Source organism: Peromyscus leucopus, chromosome 22 (assembly GCF_004664715.2).
Source record: "Peromyscus leucopus breed LL Stock chromosome 22, UCI_PerLeu_2.1, whole genome shotgun sequence".
NCBI classification, from domain to species: Eukaryota; Metazoa; Chordata; class Mammalia; order Rodentia; family Cricetidae; genus Peromyscus; species Peromyscus leucopus.
The window spans coordinates 33536915-33553182 of record NC_051081.1 but is presented as its reverse complement, the minus strand read 5'-3'; the positions used below and the strand labels follow the sequence as shown (position 1 = coordinate 33553182).

The following is a 16268-nucleotide window of genomic DNA, read 5'->3' as shown; positions in this document are numbered from 1 at the left end:
CATCAACCAGCTTGTATTGACCTGCTAGGACCCCGGGCCTGGGTGTCGTCACCCTAGAAACCTTGCTTCTGAGGCTGTGAAATCACAACTTGCTGGGGGGGGGGGTTGTCTGCCGAGAAACAGGACTCCTCCTCCTCCCCTCCCGTGACAGGCCTGGCCTTGCTTCTCAGGCAAATGAAGGAGAAGGGCCTGGCGAGCATCCAGCGCCTGGCAGCTTGTCACTCGGAGGTCCTGGGTACCCGGCTGCATGATGTGTCCTTGGCAGTGACTGCGGAGGTGAGGCCTGCCCACAGCTTCTGTACTTCGCCACGTCCCCTAGTCATACCCTTTCCCTGGCACAGCTGTTTGGGTGAGTTACACCCCAGCCATGAGAGACTCTGGATCTCTGGATCGTGGCCATCTCTGCTTATTCATTGGCCTCCAGCCACTGAGGTAGGAGGAGGTCCCCACCTATCATCCCTCAGGTACCAGCCCTGAGACTCAGGCTTTCTTTATCTGCAATCCTGTAATCTCTGGGCGTGGAAGCATTTGGAGTCGCTGTCCATTGTCTTCTGTACTTGTCTAAAGAGGGATGGATACCCTGGGGTGATCCTCAACCTCGGGGCTGTTGTAGCATTTCCCAAGGCTTGGATCTCAGCCCAGGTCCCGCCCTGAGAGCCGGTAACACAAGCTTGATCCCTGTAGAGGCCAGTCTACACCCTTGGGAGCAGACTGCCCTAGAAGGGGCGGGACGCTTGTGAATACAGAGGACATTGTGTTGACTCTTGGCTGGACTGTGTCATGTGGTGGAGGATTAGTCTCTTCCTCCGCAGAGGGAGTGTGGTGTGGAGGACCCAGGGAGTCCTTTCTGTAAATGTGCTGCATTCCTGCTTTTCTTGGTCCCGAGAGAGGGAGCCTAAGGGAGGAAAGATTTTAGCTCGTGGTTTTGGGGGGATTTCAACCCATCGTGGCTGGGAAGCGTGGCAGGTGGGAATGTCTTTATGTGTACAGAGCAACTAGTCCACATAAAGTCAGATACGGCTAACAGAGAGCTCCAGAGGAGAAAGGGGCGGGGCCAGAACAGTCAAAGGCCTGCCCTAGTGACCTACTTTCACTGGTTAGGCTCCACCTCCTGGAAGTTCCCCATCTTCCTACAAATGGCACCGACAGCTGGGGAATGAATGTTCATAGCACGGACCTGGAGGGAACATGTCGAATTTAAAGCAAATGTACACATTTCCGATCTTGTTGAGAATGGAATTCATAGTTGCGATGATAATGGAGTGGAGTGTGATAATAACAAAACGAGGCTGTTCTGCCCAAAGATGCCGAAAGGTTTTTCTTTTCTACTGTGGCAAAGGATGATGGGGCCTCGGCCCGAGTGAGGGGGCAGCAGAGGGGCCCACACGGTGTGTTCAGAGGCCTCGGGAAGGTACCATTGTCCTGGAGGCCCTTCTCCTCTCTCTCTCTCCAAGGTCACCAACCTCCGCTCCAAGGTCTCCCGCCTGGCCATCAGCACCCTGGGAGACCTCTTCCGGTCTTTGAAGAAGAGCATGGACCAGGAGGCTGAGGAGATTGCCCGCTGCCTTCTGCAGAAGATGGGGAACGCCAGCGAGTTCATCCAGCGGGCAGCCAACCGGGCACTGGGTGCCATGGTGGAAAATGTGACCCCTGCTCGCGCTCTGGTGGCCCTCACATCTGCGGGTGTCTAGTATGTGGGGTGTGCGTGCATGTGCGTGTGCGTGTGCGTGTGTGTGCAGAGGCCCTGGCATATGGAATGAGCAGGGAAGGATGGGAGAGAGGGACGGGGAGGAAGGAAGCGGAAACCGTGGCTGTAGAGGTTATCTTGGGATGCCAGGCATCCGTGCGCCAAGACGTCCGTGGAAGGCTTCCCAGAAAGCGCCTCGCGCATTTAGCAGGAGGGAGCAAAACCCTGTGTCCGGTGGGCTCCTGCTACCCTGCCTAGGCTAGGCTGGGGACAATGGGGTATGTGTGGGTGGGAGGAGAAGGGTGATGTTGTTGTTCTGCTTGGTGGTCATGGCAACGCTCGGGAGACAAGGCTGTAGAAGCAGCCTCGGCTCTTCCCTCGGGGTTCCTGCCCCTCTCAGGGGAGCAGTGCTTCTCTCTGCTGAAACATGGACACGCAGGGAGAGCGGGGGACAGAACTGGCCTCTCTCAGGAGGGAGGGGCTACTGTTGGAGCCAGATTTACTGCCCCTTAAGTCAAAACCAAATCCATAGCAAAACCAAAGGCATTTCCCAAGCCTTTCCTCCCATAGGGCAAAACACCCCCCCTGCTCCCGTAGGTAAGTCAGTCATCCCACGGAGGCAGGAGCTTCTCAGCCTACCCACAGTCCGCCGCACCTGCCAGCACATCTGGCTGTTGTACCAGTAACTGTTTGCAGAGCATGAGCTGCTCCAGTCCAAACGACCTGGACTCACGCCTTATATCGGCACATTCCCTCTCCCCGGGCCTCTGCTTCCTCAGCTGATGGAGATAATAATGGTGTCTCTCCCCTAAAGTGGTTGGGAGGAGTCAATGCGTAGCTTCATGACACAGCATCCAGAACAATGCCCGCTTTCCCCAACGTTACTGGACACTGGCTGTGGCTGAATGAACGTGGGAGAAATGGCGCCTTCGCTAGATGTTCCTCTTTGCCTCAGTTTCCCTGCCTGCCATATTGAGGACAACAGCAAACTCGTGGTTGGTGGGAGATGATGGATAAGATGAGCCTGGCATGGTGCCTGGAGTGTGACATGGAGTGTGACAATTGACCACTGTCAATAAGGTCCAGGGTAGACTTGTCCTCAAGATGCCCACAACAGGGCTTATGTGTTTGAGTCTCCTGGGGACCTTGCTGATAGGATGCCAATGTAGAGACTTGTGGGTCACAGCTCTGATGTTCTCCTCTATGCCCACTACAGTGAGACTCTGTATTTTTCTGTGTGGGGCATGTCAGTAGTGCCTGGTAGTTGGTGGACGCAGAAGCCACGTTTGAAAGAGGCGGCAACACTTTGGTGAGCTTCTCTCACCAGAGGTCAGGTGCCACCTGTTCAATGACCAAGAGTGTACGCCACTGTCACTAAGCACCATGCAAGTGCTTAGCATCAGCAGGGAGCCTGGGAGATGCAACCAAGATGGTGGATGGTATCCAGTTCTAGAGAGATAGCAACCTCACTTGGGTCGGGGGGATACAAGAACACAACTATGCTTACCAAGGACCAAGCAGGTGCTGACTCAGAGCGAGCCTCTAATTCTGCCTGAGGGACTAGGGAAGGGAGAAGCAGCATTGATCAGGAAGGGTTTTCCTAGGTAGAAGAAAGAGGGCAACCATCAGGTGTGGCGGAACGAACGCTTGGACTCCGGAATGCCTTGAGAGTGGCGTGGCTGTCTCGTGGCTTCATCCAGCTGTTCTTCCTGCTCCCTGTTGATGCTGTTGTCAACTTTAGCCCTGTCATGGGGAACTCAAAGACCACCCCTGTCCCCCAGTCACACAGGATAGGTTTTAAAGTCATGGCTGCCACAGGCATGGGTTTACAGTCTGCAGTTACAGACTGCATGTGTGTTAGTCTGGGGCTCCCCCCTCCACCCTCCCGCCCCGCCACCTGTGACCAACCTCTTGGCTATGATTCTGTTTCCTCGTAGCCATCGGAACCCTTTAGTCCGGAAATGTACCGCCAAGCATCTCTCGGCTGTCCTGGAGCAGATTGGTGCGGAGAAGCTTCTCTCAGGCTCTAGAGACAACACAGATATGCTGGTGCACAACCTGGTGAGGCTGGCCCAGGACTCTAACCAAGACACCAGGTAAGGCAGGAGTCGGGACTGGGCGTGGCCAAGAGAACAAGCCACTGGTCAGGTCCTGGGTGCACAGCTCAGTGTCCTCAGGGTTTAGCAGAGGGACAGTCAGATGGATGGAGGCTGGAGCCTTTGCTTCTGGCTGTGTTCTCACTTCCCTCTGGAATTGCAGCCAGCCTGTCCAGGCAGTGGTCAGTGACCACTCTTTTTTACCTTCTATTTCCTCTATTCTTTGTGTCCATCTGCCCCAGCTCCAATCTCAGACTATTCAGCCGCTTTTTTTTTTTTTTTTTTTTTTTGCGAGAGTGTTTACTGAGAGCTGTTTTTTTTTTTTTTTTTACTAAGTATGGATATGAAAATGAATAGGAAAAATTAAGCCTCTGTTGTGTGGAAGCTTGCCTCCTGGTTGAGAATGATACACAACGAACAATAAATATAATGAACATTTAAGATTATAGATAAGGGACACAGAAGTTAAAAGCCAGAAAAATGGAGCGGAAGATTTGGGGGAGAGACTTGAGGCTGAGGCCAGGGAGAACTGTGCGGGGATAAGTTGATGGAGTTAGTTCTCCGAGGATCTCTGAGCGTGCAATCCAGGCAAAGGAGATAGTATAAAGAGCCCAGGATGGAAACAGCTTGGACAAGGAAAACAATGGCCTGGTATGGTCGACAGGCCCAGATCGTGAAGGACCTTGGCGGCCAAGGTGAAAAGCTGGGGCCGTGTGATGGGAGAGTTCTAGAGGGTTTTAAAGTGTGTCGGGGGGCTGACTGTCTCCCAGAGTCAGAGTTGGGGCCCAGTTGATTGCATCGATCCCACCCTCTTATTTTCTGGGATGTTATTGCTATGTCTGTGTGTGAACATGACGGTGACGGTCTAATGCCTTCATTTCAGAGAATGGGGAGCATGGATCAGGGGACTTAGGCCACCAGGCCCCTGCTCTAGAGGTCCCATTTCCCCCCAGTCAGTGGAGCTGAGGTGGTATGTTGGTCATATGAGCTGTCCACACCTCCGTGTTCCCTGGAGAGTTCAAGTACCTGCCCTTCTCCGTCACCACCACATTACAGGGTGTTGCAGGTCCCTTTGTTTCCTGAGTGGGAATCTTCTGGCATAAACCCCAGCACAGCCCTGCCACCCACTCTCCAGTGGCCACGCTGGATAACCCAGAGTGCTTCCCCTGAGGACCACCCTGATGCCTGAGGTGCCGTCTGTCTCCCCTTGGTCTGGCCAATGACTGGCAATATCCATTCCTTCCTCATTTCCTCCTTCCCTTTGAATGGATCTGAGGGGAGAAAGTGATGCCTCACCATTGTTCTTCCTGATGGCTTTGTTTTCCATGTGACAGCAGACAGATGGCTCTTCCCTAATCCTGGCAGGAGATCCTGGAGGCTGGGCTCAGGACATTAGGTCTGTTTTGCAGGCAGAGCCATCAGGATATGGGCAGGGAGGGTTTCAGAGGTCTATTGAAGGTGACCTTTGGGTTTTAAACTGAGCATCTGGGTCAGTGACGATGACGTTCACTGAAATGAGGAACATTATAGTTCTTGGGGTTGTCTGTAGCTGTTGAGAGGGATGGAAATCAAGAGCTAATGTCTTCCCAAATCTAATCCCTCAGTGGATGGCACTAACCACGTCTCTTTCCTTTATGGTACTCTGGTTTCTGGAGTCACTGGACTTCCTGCTTCTCCTCGCCTCTTAGGACCAGTTCTCCATTCTGCCTAGTATCTGGAGATGGCCTTGGCATGGTCTTAGTCCTCTGTCTTAGTTTCACCTCCCATTGCTGTGATAAAATACTCAACACAAACACCTCAAAGGAGAAAAGGGTTTTTTTTTGGGGGGGGTGCTCAAAATTTCAGGTGTGGGGCAGACAGAGCAGTGGGAGCCCAAAGCAGCTAGTCACGTTGCACACGCACAGGCAAGAGCACAAAGCAGTGAATTAAGGCATGCAAACATGTGCTCAGCCCGCTCTGTGGTAATACTTTGTTTGTGCTCTAACAGATAAAGCTTGCCTAGAGATCAGAGTGTGGGGCTAGCCACTAGAGGCCAGGCAGTGGTGGCACGCACCTTTAATCCCAGCACTTGGGATCTCATGCCTTTGATCCCAGTACTTGGGAGGCACATGCCTTTAATCCCAGCACTTGGGATCTCATGCCTTTGATCCCAGTACTTGGGAGGCACATGCCTTTAATCCCAGCACTTGGGATCTCATGCCTTTGATCCCAGTACTTGGGAGGCACATGCCTTTGATCCCAGCACTTGGGAGGCACATGCCTTTGATCCCAGCACTTGGGAAGAGGAGACAGGAAGTGATATGGCTGGGTAGAGAGAGGCAGTAATAAGGTGGGGTGGAGACAGGAGCTCAGCCCTTTTCGGTCTGAGGATTCCTAGAGGTAAGAAGTCTCTCTAGTGGCTGCTCCTTTACTTCCCTGACCTTTCAGCATTTACCCTGATATCTGACTCCAGGTGTTTATTACTAAGACCAATTAGATTTCACGCTACATGGTGCTTTCCTTTTAGTCAGTCCAGGGCCTATAAAATGGGCCACATTGCAGATGTGACTTCCCATCGCAATGACTCAACGAAGACCAGCCCTCACAGGTGCGCCCACAGGCCAACTTCATCTAGACCATTCCTCTTGAGACTCCCTTTCCCGGTGACTCCAATTATGTCAAGTTGCTGAGGAAAGCTAACCATCACATCCTCCCTTCTCCTCTCCCTGGCTCTTCTGCCTCCAGCATCAGATTCTTCTAATCCCACCAGGGCACCCATCCCTGGATGCCACACTCCTGTCTTCAGTGTAAAGTGTCCTCAAGAGAACTTTTTGTGGGCTGGAGAAATGGCTCAGAGGTTAAGAGCACTGGCTACTTTCCCAAAGGTCCTGAGTTTGATTCCCAGCAACCACATGGTAGCTCACAGCCATCTGTAATGAGATCTGGCGCCCTCTTCTGGCCTGCAGACATACATGCAGACAGAACACTATACATAAATAAATACATCTTTAAGAAAAAAAGAACTTTTTGCTTTTTCCTAAGCCTGCTTCTTGGGTTGTATCCCTCTGTTGTTCAAAGTCACCATTACTTACCAAGTCACCTAAGGCACAAAATAGGGATTCTCATTCTTTTTTTTTTTTTTTTTTTTGGTTTTTCAAGACAGGTTTTCTCTGTGTAACTTTGTGCCTTTCCTAGAACTCCATCTGTAGACCAGGCTGGCCTCGAACTCACAGAGATCCGCCTGGCTCTGCTTCCCGAGTGCTGGGATTCAAGGCGTGTGCCGCCACCGCTCTGCGGGATTCTCATTCTTTACTGAACCCCTCCCCGACACATTGTCCTCTCCATCGCAGGGTCTTTGATATTGACACACACACGCACACACACACATACACACACACACACACACACACACACACACGTGCGCACACACGCACACACCACACACACACGCTCTAGTCTGAGGCGAGCCTCTCCCAGTAGCTGGTGCCCGGCTGGTGACTGTGCCTGGGTTTGTTTTCTACCTGCACATTTGCAAACTCCGTGGTCCCTGCCGCCCGTTGCTCCTCACATGACCTTTGGAATTACAGTTTGTACTGTAGGATTGATGCTAGGGACTTTTCCTTGCTCATTGACTGTGGGGTTTATTTTAAGAGGTCCCTTCGGGTGCTGTTCAGAGGATGTTGAGCTAACCCCTCTTTCCCTTAGAAGGGTCATACTGTCTCTTGGCACTGAAACCAGAGGAAAAGCAGTGAAAAGTTACACAGAGCGTCGGGACGGCTGTGGGACATGAGTTAAGCAAGACTTCGTGTGGAAGGAATGGCCCCACATTTTTTTTTTTTTTGCAAAGCAGGAATGCCCCCCAGAGGAAGGAAGAGACCACAATAATGTGACCTTGGTTCCTCTGGCAACCGTCACACGGGGCAGTGACAGTGAACACAGTGGAAACTGCTAGCATTTTCCTGTCCCCGTTTTCCTTGGTGGAAAATAAAGTAGCGATGCATTTTATAAACCAGAGTCTTAGGTTGTGTGGAATATGATCGTTCTATTGCTTTCTACTCCATCTCCAGATGGCTTGGCAGTCCTTGGCGATTTCAGCCCCTGTAGCTAGAGTTTTCCTGCCTGGCCCACGGTCAGGACAATTCTTTCTCACCCGCCAGTCCCGCAGCCTCTCAGACCCAACCGAGTAAACACACAGAGACTTATATTGCTTACAAACTGTATGGCCGTGGCAGGCTTCTTGCTATCTAGTTCTTCTATCTTAAATGAACCCATTTCTATTAATCTATACTTTGCCATATGACTCGTGACTTACCAGTATCTTACATGTTGGTACTCATGGTGGCGGCTGGCAGTGTCTCTCTTCAGTCTTCCTGTTCCCAGAATTCTCTTCTCTGCTTGTCCCGCCTATACTTCCTGCCTGGCTACTGGCCAATCAGCATTTTGTTTATACAGAACGATATCCACAGAAAGCCCCTTTATCAGCCCTTGAACCTGACTGTCCTTATCTTATTTTCATTTTGTGGAGTATTTCAGGATTTCATCTCTTGCCTGCTCTGTGATGGTGGCCTCCTAACAGATCTCCAAGCTCCCAATCTTGCCTCCTCGACACTCACTTCTTGCCAGAGCTAAAACATTTATTTATTTATTTATTTATTTTGTGTGTGTGTGTGTGTGTGTGTGTGTGTGTGTGTGTGAGAGAGAGAGAGAGAGAGAGAGAGAGAGAGAGAGAGAGAGAGAGAGAGAGAGAGAGATGGGGTGACCATGGAGGTCAAAAAAGAATGAGAAATCCCCTGAAGCTGGAGTTATAGGCAATGAGACATCTTTATTGCCTGGAGATATGTTGACTAACATGACTATTTGACCATTTCTTAGCTTCCTGTTGCCTGCAGGCCAAAGCCCAGGCCTTTCACATTGCCCTAAAACACTGGCTTCTTTTGGCCTCGTATTCTCCAACCATATCTGGCTGTTTTATCAGACCACGTTGTAGACTTTAGAATGCCCCCTTGCTTCCTAGTCCTATCCTAAGAATGAAGTCTCGCTCACCCGTTGAGTCCCAAACCCAAACTCTTTTTGATTCTCTTACCCAGCCAGCACTATTCACCAGGAAGAGCTGGCTGCTCCCTCCTGTACCCTTCCCCAGATTTTTAAGTGTCCCAAACCAGTGGGAAAAAACTTACCAACATTTCTGATAGCCATGCAGCAGGATAGTAAATATTCTGCTATTGGACATATAGCTATATAGCTATTGGGTCTTGGGTATATTGAGTAAATAGCTATAATGGATAGCTGTTAAAACGATACCCATGGGGCTGGAGAGATGGCTTCGTGGCTGAGAACTCTCTCCCAGTGAGGAAGGGTGTGGCTGTCCATGGCCAGTGCTGCCAATATTGTCTTGTTTGTGGCTCTGGGGTAAGGTTGTGGACAGGTACCTCTGAGAGTGCTTTCAGAGAACCCAGATTCGATTCCCTGGACCTACATTGCACAGCTTATAACTACCCATCATTCCAGGCGCTCCGACACCCTCTTTTGGACTCTGTGGGTACCTGCACACACATACATCTAGACACATACACATAAATTTTAGAAAATCTTGGGAAAAAAAGGTGCATATGAAGAATATTACATAGCCTGGGAAGATGATTAATAAGAAAGAGAAAAGGCTGTAGGCCAGTTACCCATGTATTCCGCTATCTATTAAAATGTAAATGCATAGGAAAAAAAAGACTAAGAAAATATATTAAAATTTAATAGTGATTTCCTCTTGGTAATGGCATTATGGATGATGTTTACTCTTTTATGAATCTAATTTTTAACTGGGTAGGGATTGCTTTCCTAATTAGAAGTATGCCAACCTCTCCTGTTATAATTGGGAAAGTTGTATAAAGCCGTAGAGTGGATTTATTGGGCCTTTCCGTGGCTGTTTCTTCATTTATTTTTTTTCCCCCGGTGGCAGGTTTTATGGCCGGAAGATGGTGAATATCTTGATGGCAAATGCGAAGTTTGATGCATTTCTGAAACAGTCCCTCCCGTCTCATGACCTGCGGAAAGTCATGGCGGCCATCAGACAGCGGGTGAGTTACTGGAACTCAAGTGGCCGACAGTCCTCATTGTAGGTGCGGGGAATGAGTTGGGGTTCCAGAACCTTCCGTTTCATCATGACTCAGGGTTAGGGTTGTGTTTCCTCTTCCCAGTGCCTATACTCAGGTCTGCCCTATGTATCTCAAGCTCCTGGGCCCCCATTCCTTTTTGTCTTGAGTGAAGATCTTGGTCTCTGCCCAGCTACCTCCAGGACTCTAGACTGTGCCTTTGGGGGTGCTCCCAGGTGGAAAGATTATCCATCTTGTTATGCTTTATACTGGAACATCAAACCACCCCCTTTGGCTTACGTTCTGCGTCTGTTTCTCAAGGGAATACAAGACCATCATGGACTTCCATCTGCCAAGGGCCGCAAGGTGTCCAAGAGTTTGGTGGTGTGTGAGAACGGATTGCCCGGTCAGGAGGGGTATGTCTCTGGGGCCCCATGACCAAAGCTGCCAACGGTGTCTTACTTGCCCATGGGGTTGATTGTGGACTGGGGCATGCTTTAACCTAGTTGGGTTTGTGTCTATAATGATGGATTGTGGGGTATATTCCCTGTCCCACGTCTTAGGCAGAACCAATCCTGGCTTGGCAGCATCTGCCAGAGACACTGAGTCGGGTAGTCTTAGCTGAGGGGACTCTGCATTGGCCAGGCTCTCCTTAGAAGCTCAGCATCTCCTTGTTCACTTAGATCAACATGTCCTTTAGCCACTAGGCTGGTCAGCTTGGGACTCGTTCCCAGGCAGAGCTGGACACAGGCAGACAAAAGACCTTGCTGGAGGGCTGGAGGGTTGGAGGGTGTGTAATTGGATCAGTTGAAAATGAAGCAGGAATCCTCTGCTTGAAATATGAACCCTTCTACCATGCCCTGTGAGGATCCCAGCTGACCATAGTGGGATGCCAGGGAAAGTCCTGCCCAGCTCTTCAGTGATGGCCTGTACTCTGGTACTCTGCCTCCCGAGACTGGATCACTTCCCAGCCTTCTCCTCCTCATGCTTTCTTCCCCTGCTACCTTCTGTCTTCATATCTCCTGAGCACCTAGAACTTGCTTGTTGATTCTACAACATGCAGCTTGCCTCTTACCTTCTCCCAGACATTCTCTGACACTGTGGCCCCATTTCCTCAGAGTAGACCGCTGTTCCTGTTCTTCATACCTCTGTCTCCCTTATGTTCGTGAGACGCTTAAGGCAAAGACTGTGTATCTCATCTCTGTCCTCAGGACCCAAGCACAGCTCTTGGTTTTCAGGAGGCAAGAATGTGAGATGTGGAAACAAGTGATAGAATGGAGGGTATTGGAACCTGTTGGGTGGGACTTGGGTCTAGAGAAGGGTCTCAGCGACCCTGGCTTCGACCTAAGTGTGGGAAGCAGGAATCCTATGTGGAGCCTCTCTCATGATGGCTGAACAATCTCGACATGTGATCCAAGTCCTCTCTGTTCCTGGAGGAGTGTAGGAGCCTAGCTAATAAGGGACCAAGCAGATATAGAAGTGTGATGGCCTCCAGAGTCTTGAATCTTCCCTTATTCTTAGGTTACATATACTCTCGCTGGGCTGTGCTTCTCTGTGGTAGAACACTTGTTTAGCTAGCATGCATGAGACCCGGGGGTTCCATCCTCAACACCCCCTCCCCCAATACTGGCACCAGTCATCTTCTATGACACACTCCACTTATCCTCCCTACCCCCAATTCTTTACATGTCCTTGGAAGGGAGAGGGTAAAACTCAGGAAGAGAGAGCCTTGCTTGTTGCCCTTTGAGGAAAAGAGAAGCCCAGAGTTTCCAAGTACAGTGTCCTCAAAGCAGCATTTAGAAGAGAGGTGGGGTCTGGACGAAGCTGTAGGAGACACCGTTTCTGCCTTACCCAGCAGTGGGACGTGGCTCGGGATGAGAGCTGTGTTCATCCCCTGGGCTCTTCCCCAGGGGTCAGGCCCTGCTTCCGCCTAGGCTTGGCTCCAATGGCCCACGGCTGATGGGACTCCGTTCCTCCATGCGGGGTGGTGCGGAGTTGGCAGAGCAGTTACGGGAGCTGACCAGGCTGCTGGAGGCCAAGGAGTTTCCGGCTCGGATGGAAGGTGTCGGGAAGCTTCTTGAATACTGCAAGGCTAAGCCAGAGCTTATTGCTGCCAACCTCATCCAGGTGAGCACCCACCCCTGTCCTCTGTGATTTCTCCTCATGGGTTCAATCTGAAGAGCTCTGAACTGGTTTGGAGGGGATGTGTGGAGAGCCTGGCGCTAAGTGCTCACTGTTAGCTTTGCGCCTTTCCTGGAACTCACTTGGTAGCCCAGGCTGGCCTTGAACTCACAGAGATCCCCCGACTGTGCCTCCCAAGTGCTGGGATTAAAGGCATGCGCCACCACTGCCCGGCAAGTGCTCACTTTTCATATGGTCTTTGTAATGTCGAATGGCTAGTTGGATGTGACTGTGGGGTTGAGCACATCTTTAGAGTGCTCAGAGATCCCCTGCTTGGCTTCCATCCCTCTGCCAGAGAGGGTGCCGTTGTCAAGATCGTGGGTCACATCCGGTTAGTTATTTGCATAATATTTGGTATCAGAGCCTGTGGTTGGGCAGCGGCTGGGTCATGAATGATGGACAGGCTGGGTAACAGGCTGGACACACTGGGAGTGATGCTGACAGGCAGGTGGGAACCTAGGCTGAGTCAGGTTCCCTACTAGCTGTGTGGTCTGAAGAGACTCAGTAACCTCTGTGAGCCTTCGTTGTTGATGAGAGAGTGGAGAGTTATAACAGCAGCATGGGTTGCTAAGGTCATCAGTGTGAAACGGTGAAGAGGGCTTACCCCGATGCTCTGGATGTTTGACATGTGAAGAATGCGCTGTACACATCCGTCCCTCCTTTTTGGCTCGTTCCCCTTCCGAGGAGATGAGCTCTTCTTCATTGGGGATGTGCTAGTACAGGTCGGGGGACCCCTTTCGGGGATGCGGGAGGAAACCCAGCCAACTCCTGCCAAGCCCGAGTGTCCACGAACTCTTTGATTTTTTTTTTTTCCCTCAATAGGTCTTTGACACTTTTACCCCAAGGCTTCAGGATTCCAACAAGAAAGTGAACCAGTGGGCATTGGAATCCCTCGCCCAGATGCTCCCCATCCTGAAAGAGAGCATCCATCCCATACTGCTGTCCCTCATCATTGCAGTGGCCGACAACCTCAACTCTAAGAACTCTGGGATTTCCACTGCTGCCTCCACTGTGCTGGACGCCATGATGGACAGCCTGGGTGAGCATCCCACTGCGGTCCCCGTGGGGCTGCGGGAGGCACCGGCACCGGAGCCACCGCACGCATCGTCTTGTGTGTGGGGGTCAGATGAGTGGCAGACAACCCTGGTTGGTTTGTCTGAGGCTGTACAGAGCAGGGGTTGACATTGTAGGGCCCCCACGGTCCTGGCTGGAGGCTTTTTCCATGTTCTGTCTATGTCTTAGTCATTGTTCTAATGCCGTGAAGAGACCACAGCAACCCTTTTTTTATATTTATTTATTTATTTATATATATTTATTTATTTATTTATTATGTATACAGTGTTCTGTCTGTGTGCCAGATCTCATTACAGATGGTTGTGAGCCACCATGTGGTTGCTGGGAATTGAGCTCAGGACCTCTGGAAGAGCAGCCAGTGCTCTTAACCTCTGAGCCATCTCTCCAGCCCCCCACAGCAACTCTTATACAAGAAAGTAATTGGGGCTGGCTGTTCCAGAGGTTTGTTTAGTACATTATCCCCTTGGTGGGACGCATGGAGGTACACAGGCCGACATGGTGCTGAAGAAGTAGATGAGGCATCTACATCTGGGTCCTCAGAAAGCAGGAAGATACAGACACTGGGACTGGCTTGAACTTTTGAACTCCAAAGCCTTCCCCCACTCACACACTTCCTCCATCAAGGCCACACCTACTCCAACAAGGCCACGCCTCCTAATCCCTCTCAAGTAGTACCACCCCCTAATGATCAAGCATTTAAATATATGAGTCTGTGGGGCCATTCTTATTCAAACCACCACAGACTCCCAGGCACTGCATGGTCTGGAATGGAGGTGATGAGAGAGGATTTGGTCTAGCCTCCCTGTAGTCGGTCACATGAGGAAAATGACTTCTCAGGGCCACACAGGGCACCACAGTGGTGAGTGAGGAGTGCTTGGCAAGGCCTGTCTGTGCCAGGGGTTGGTGATGGACTGTAAGAGAGGAGCGGAGGACGGAGGAAGAAAGGAAGGTGCAGTGGGCAGCCATCACGAGAAGCAAGAGCATGTCAGATCCTGTGCACTTTACAGCATCACGACTCAGTTCCCCAATGTCAGGTGGACTCTGGTGCATCTCCATTGCCGTTCCTGGCTAGAAGGTGATATTTAGCATATCCCTAGAGGGAAGGGCACGTTTGAAACTAGAAAGAAGTACCTTAGTAGGCTTCTGTCTGGGCTCGTGTGAAGGAACTTGGGTCTGAAGATCACCTTTGCTGTATATCGGATGGGGACAAGATAGCACCTGGTCTCCACATTCACAGAACGTCTTGGGTGAGACATCCCTGGCACACTCTCCTCTCCTCCCTCCCCATGCCTTGGCCAGAGCCCAGTTCCTGGGCCCGGGACAGCAGGCTGTGTCCTTGGCTAGCACCACCAGGAGGAGTTTCAGTTACAAATCAAAAGCTTGGTCAAGCCCTCCTCTCTCTCCTGAGTTCATAAATATTGTCCATTTCCACATTTCATCGCGGAGGAAATTTATGATTTGCTGAGTTTGTTGCCACGGAACAAACAATACAAATTGAGCCCTAAATTACAGCTTGTTCCCTGAGCTGCTCTGGGTGAGTGAGATTGCTGTTGCCAATAATCAAGGCTCTTGGTAAATCACCGCGGTCCCTGGATTTATTGGGAAAACCTACACAAAGCAGAATGGGTTTTAGGTATCGGAGGAGGATGATCACTCATGTCTGGGGAGTGGACTCATTTTAACTCTTCCTCCGCCAAGGGCTTCAGCCTGCTCTTTGCTACTGAGCTAACCTTCCCTAACATGGAAGAGCCTGGCACTCTGGACAACAGAATTTAGTGTCTCCCATAGTTCTAAGAGTCAGATTCTCTCTACCCGAGGATCTGCTGTACTCACCTAGGATGAGTACCCTGGAAAGCAGTAGACCTGGGTGTGGCCTGTGTATTAGTCTGCTTTCTGCTACTACAACAAAGGCTGGGAAGTTTATATATATAAAGAAATTTAAGTCATGGTTCTAGAGGTCCAAGAGCATGGCACCAGTTTCTGATCAGCTTTATTGAAGATCTCACAGTGAATGACATCACACTGGTAGATGATGTCACAGTGGTGGATGGTGGCACACTGGTGGATGATGTCACAATGGTGGACGACATCACACTGGTGGATGATGTCACAGTCATGGATGACATCACAATGGTGGATGACATCACACTGGTGGATGACATCACACTTGTGGATGACATCACAATGGTGGATGACATCACACTGGTGGATGACATCACACTGGTGGATGATATCACAATGGTGGATGACATCACAATGGTGGATGGTGTCACAATGGTGGATGACATCACACTGGTGGATGATGTCACAATGGTGGGAGTTCCTGTGGAAGAGATTAAAAGGTCAGACAGGAAGATAGACACCAGGAAGGAAGGTGGCAGTTTTCAGTAAATAAATTGTTTTCGGTTTGAGTGCACAATTTCAGATCCCAGAACCCACTTCAAGTGGGACATGGAAACCTGAACGCCCGTAACGCCCGTGCTCCTGTGGAGAAATGGGAGGCAGAGATAGGGAGTATCTTGGGAAGCTCAGTTACCCTGGTGAATGCAGGGGTTAAACACAGGTCTCAAACAAAGTGGAAGGCAAAGACTGACATCTGAGGTTGCCTCTGACACACACGCACACGCACGCACGCGCACGCGTGCGCCGCCACACACATGGGGCGGGGGCTATTTGTTTTTTAAAGAAAATATGTGGAAACTAATTCACTTCTCAAGGCCTGTCTTAATCCCCTCCAAGGGCGGTGCTCCTCATGCCCTCATTACTTTCTGCTAACCTCTACTTCCTGAAAGCCTCGTCACTTTCCAGCATTTCCACGCTGGGGACCAGGCTCCTAACACAGAGACCCGTGGGGACCAGCACATTGCAAGCAGGGTTTTTGCTATGTGGTTCTCCCCATTGGGGCAAAGTCCTCTTGGATACAGCTGTAAACAGTCCTTCTGGTCCGCCAGGCAGAGACTGATGCAGGGAGAATGATGCTGGTGTGTGTGTGTTGGGGGGCCTGTCTTCTCTACTCCTCAGGTCAGCTGGGGGGCTGTCTTCTCTACTCCTCAGGTCAGCGCTGAGGTTTGAGATGGAATAGTGCTGGCCTCAAAGGTCCGAGGGAACCCCATAAACCCCTCTCGAAAGCTCCCGCGGAGCCTACAAGGTGCAGCGTGCTATCTT

At 50.8% G+C, this 16268-nt stretch overlaps 1 protein-coding gene across 2 annotated transcripts in view; it reads left to right on the top strand.

Annotated features, from left to right (window-relative positions):
* Togaram2 (TOG array regulator of axonemal microtubules 2) overlaps window positions 1–16268 on the top strand; it is a 62797-nt gene that overhangs the window by 33504 nt on the left and 13025 nt on the right. Inside the window, exons 12-18 of one of the 2 annotated variants that reach the window (XM_028873886.2) lie at window positions 171–276; window positions 1455–1690; window positions 3625–3783; window positions 9716–9833; window positions 10170–10264; window positions 11759–11975; window positions 12852–13068. In XM_028873886.2, the coding sequence (XP_028729719.1) occupies window positions 171–276; window positions 1455–1690; window positions 3625–3783; window positions 9716–9833; window positions 10170–10264; window positions 11759–11975; window positions 12852–13068 (1148 nt within the window). The remainder of the gene's footprint in view (window positions 1–170; window positions 277–1454; window positions 1691–3624; window positions 3784–9715; window positions 9834–10169; window positions 10265–11758; window positions 11976–12851; window positions 13069–16268) is intronic. The other variant, XM_037198064.1, reaches the window with a different exon arrangement.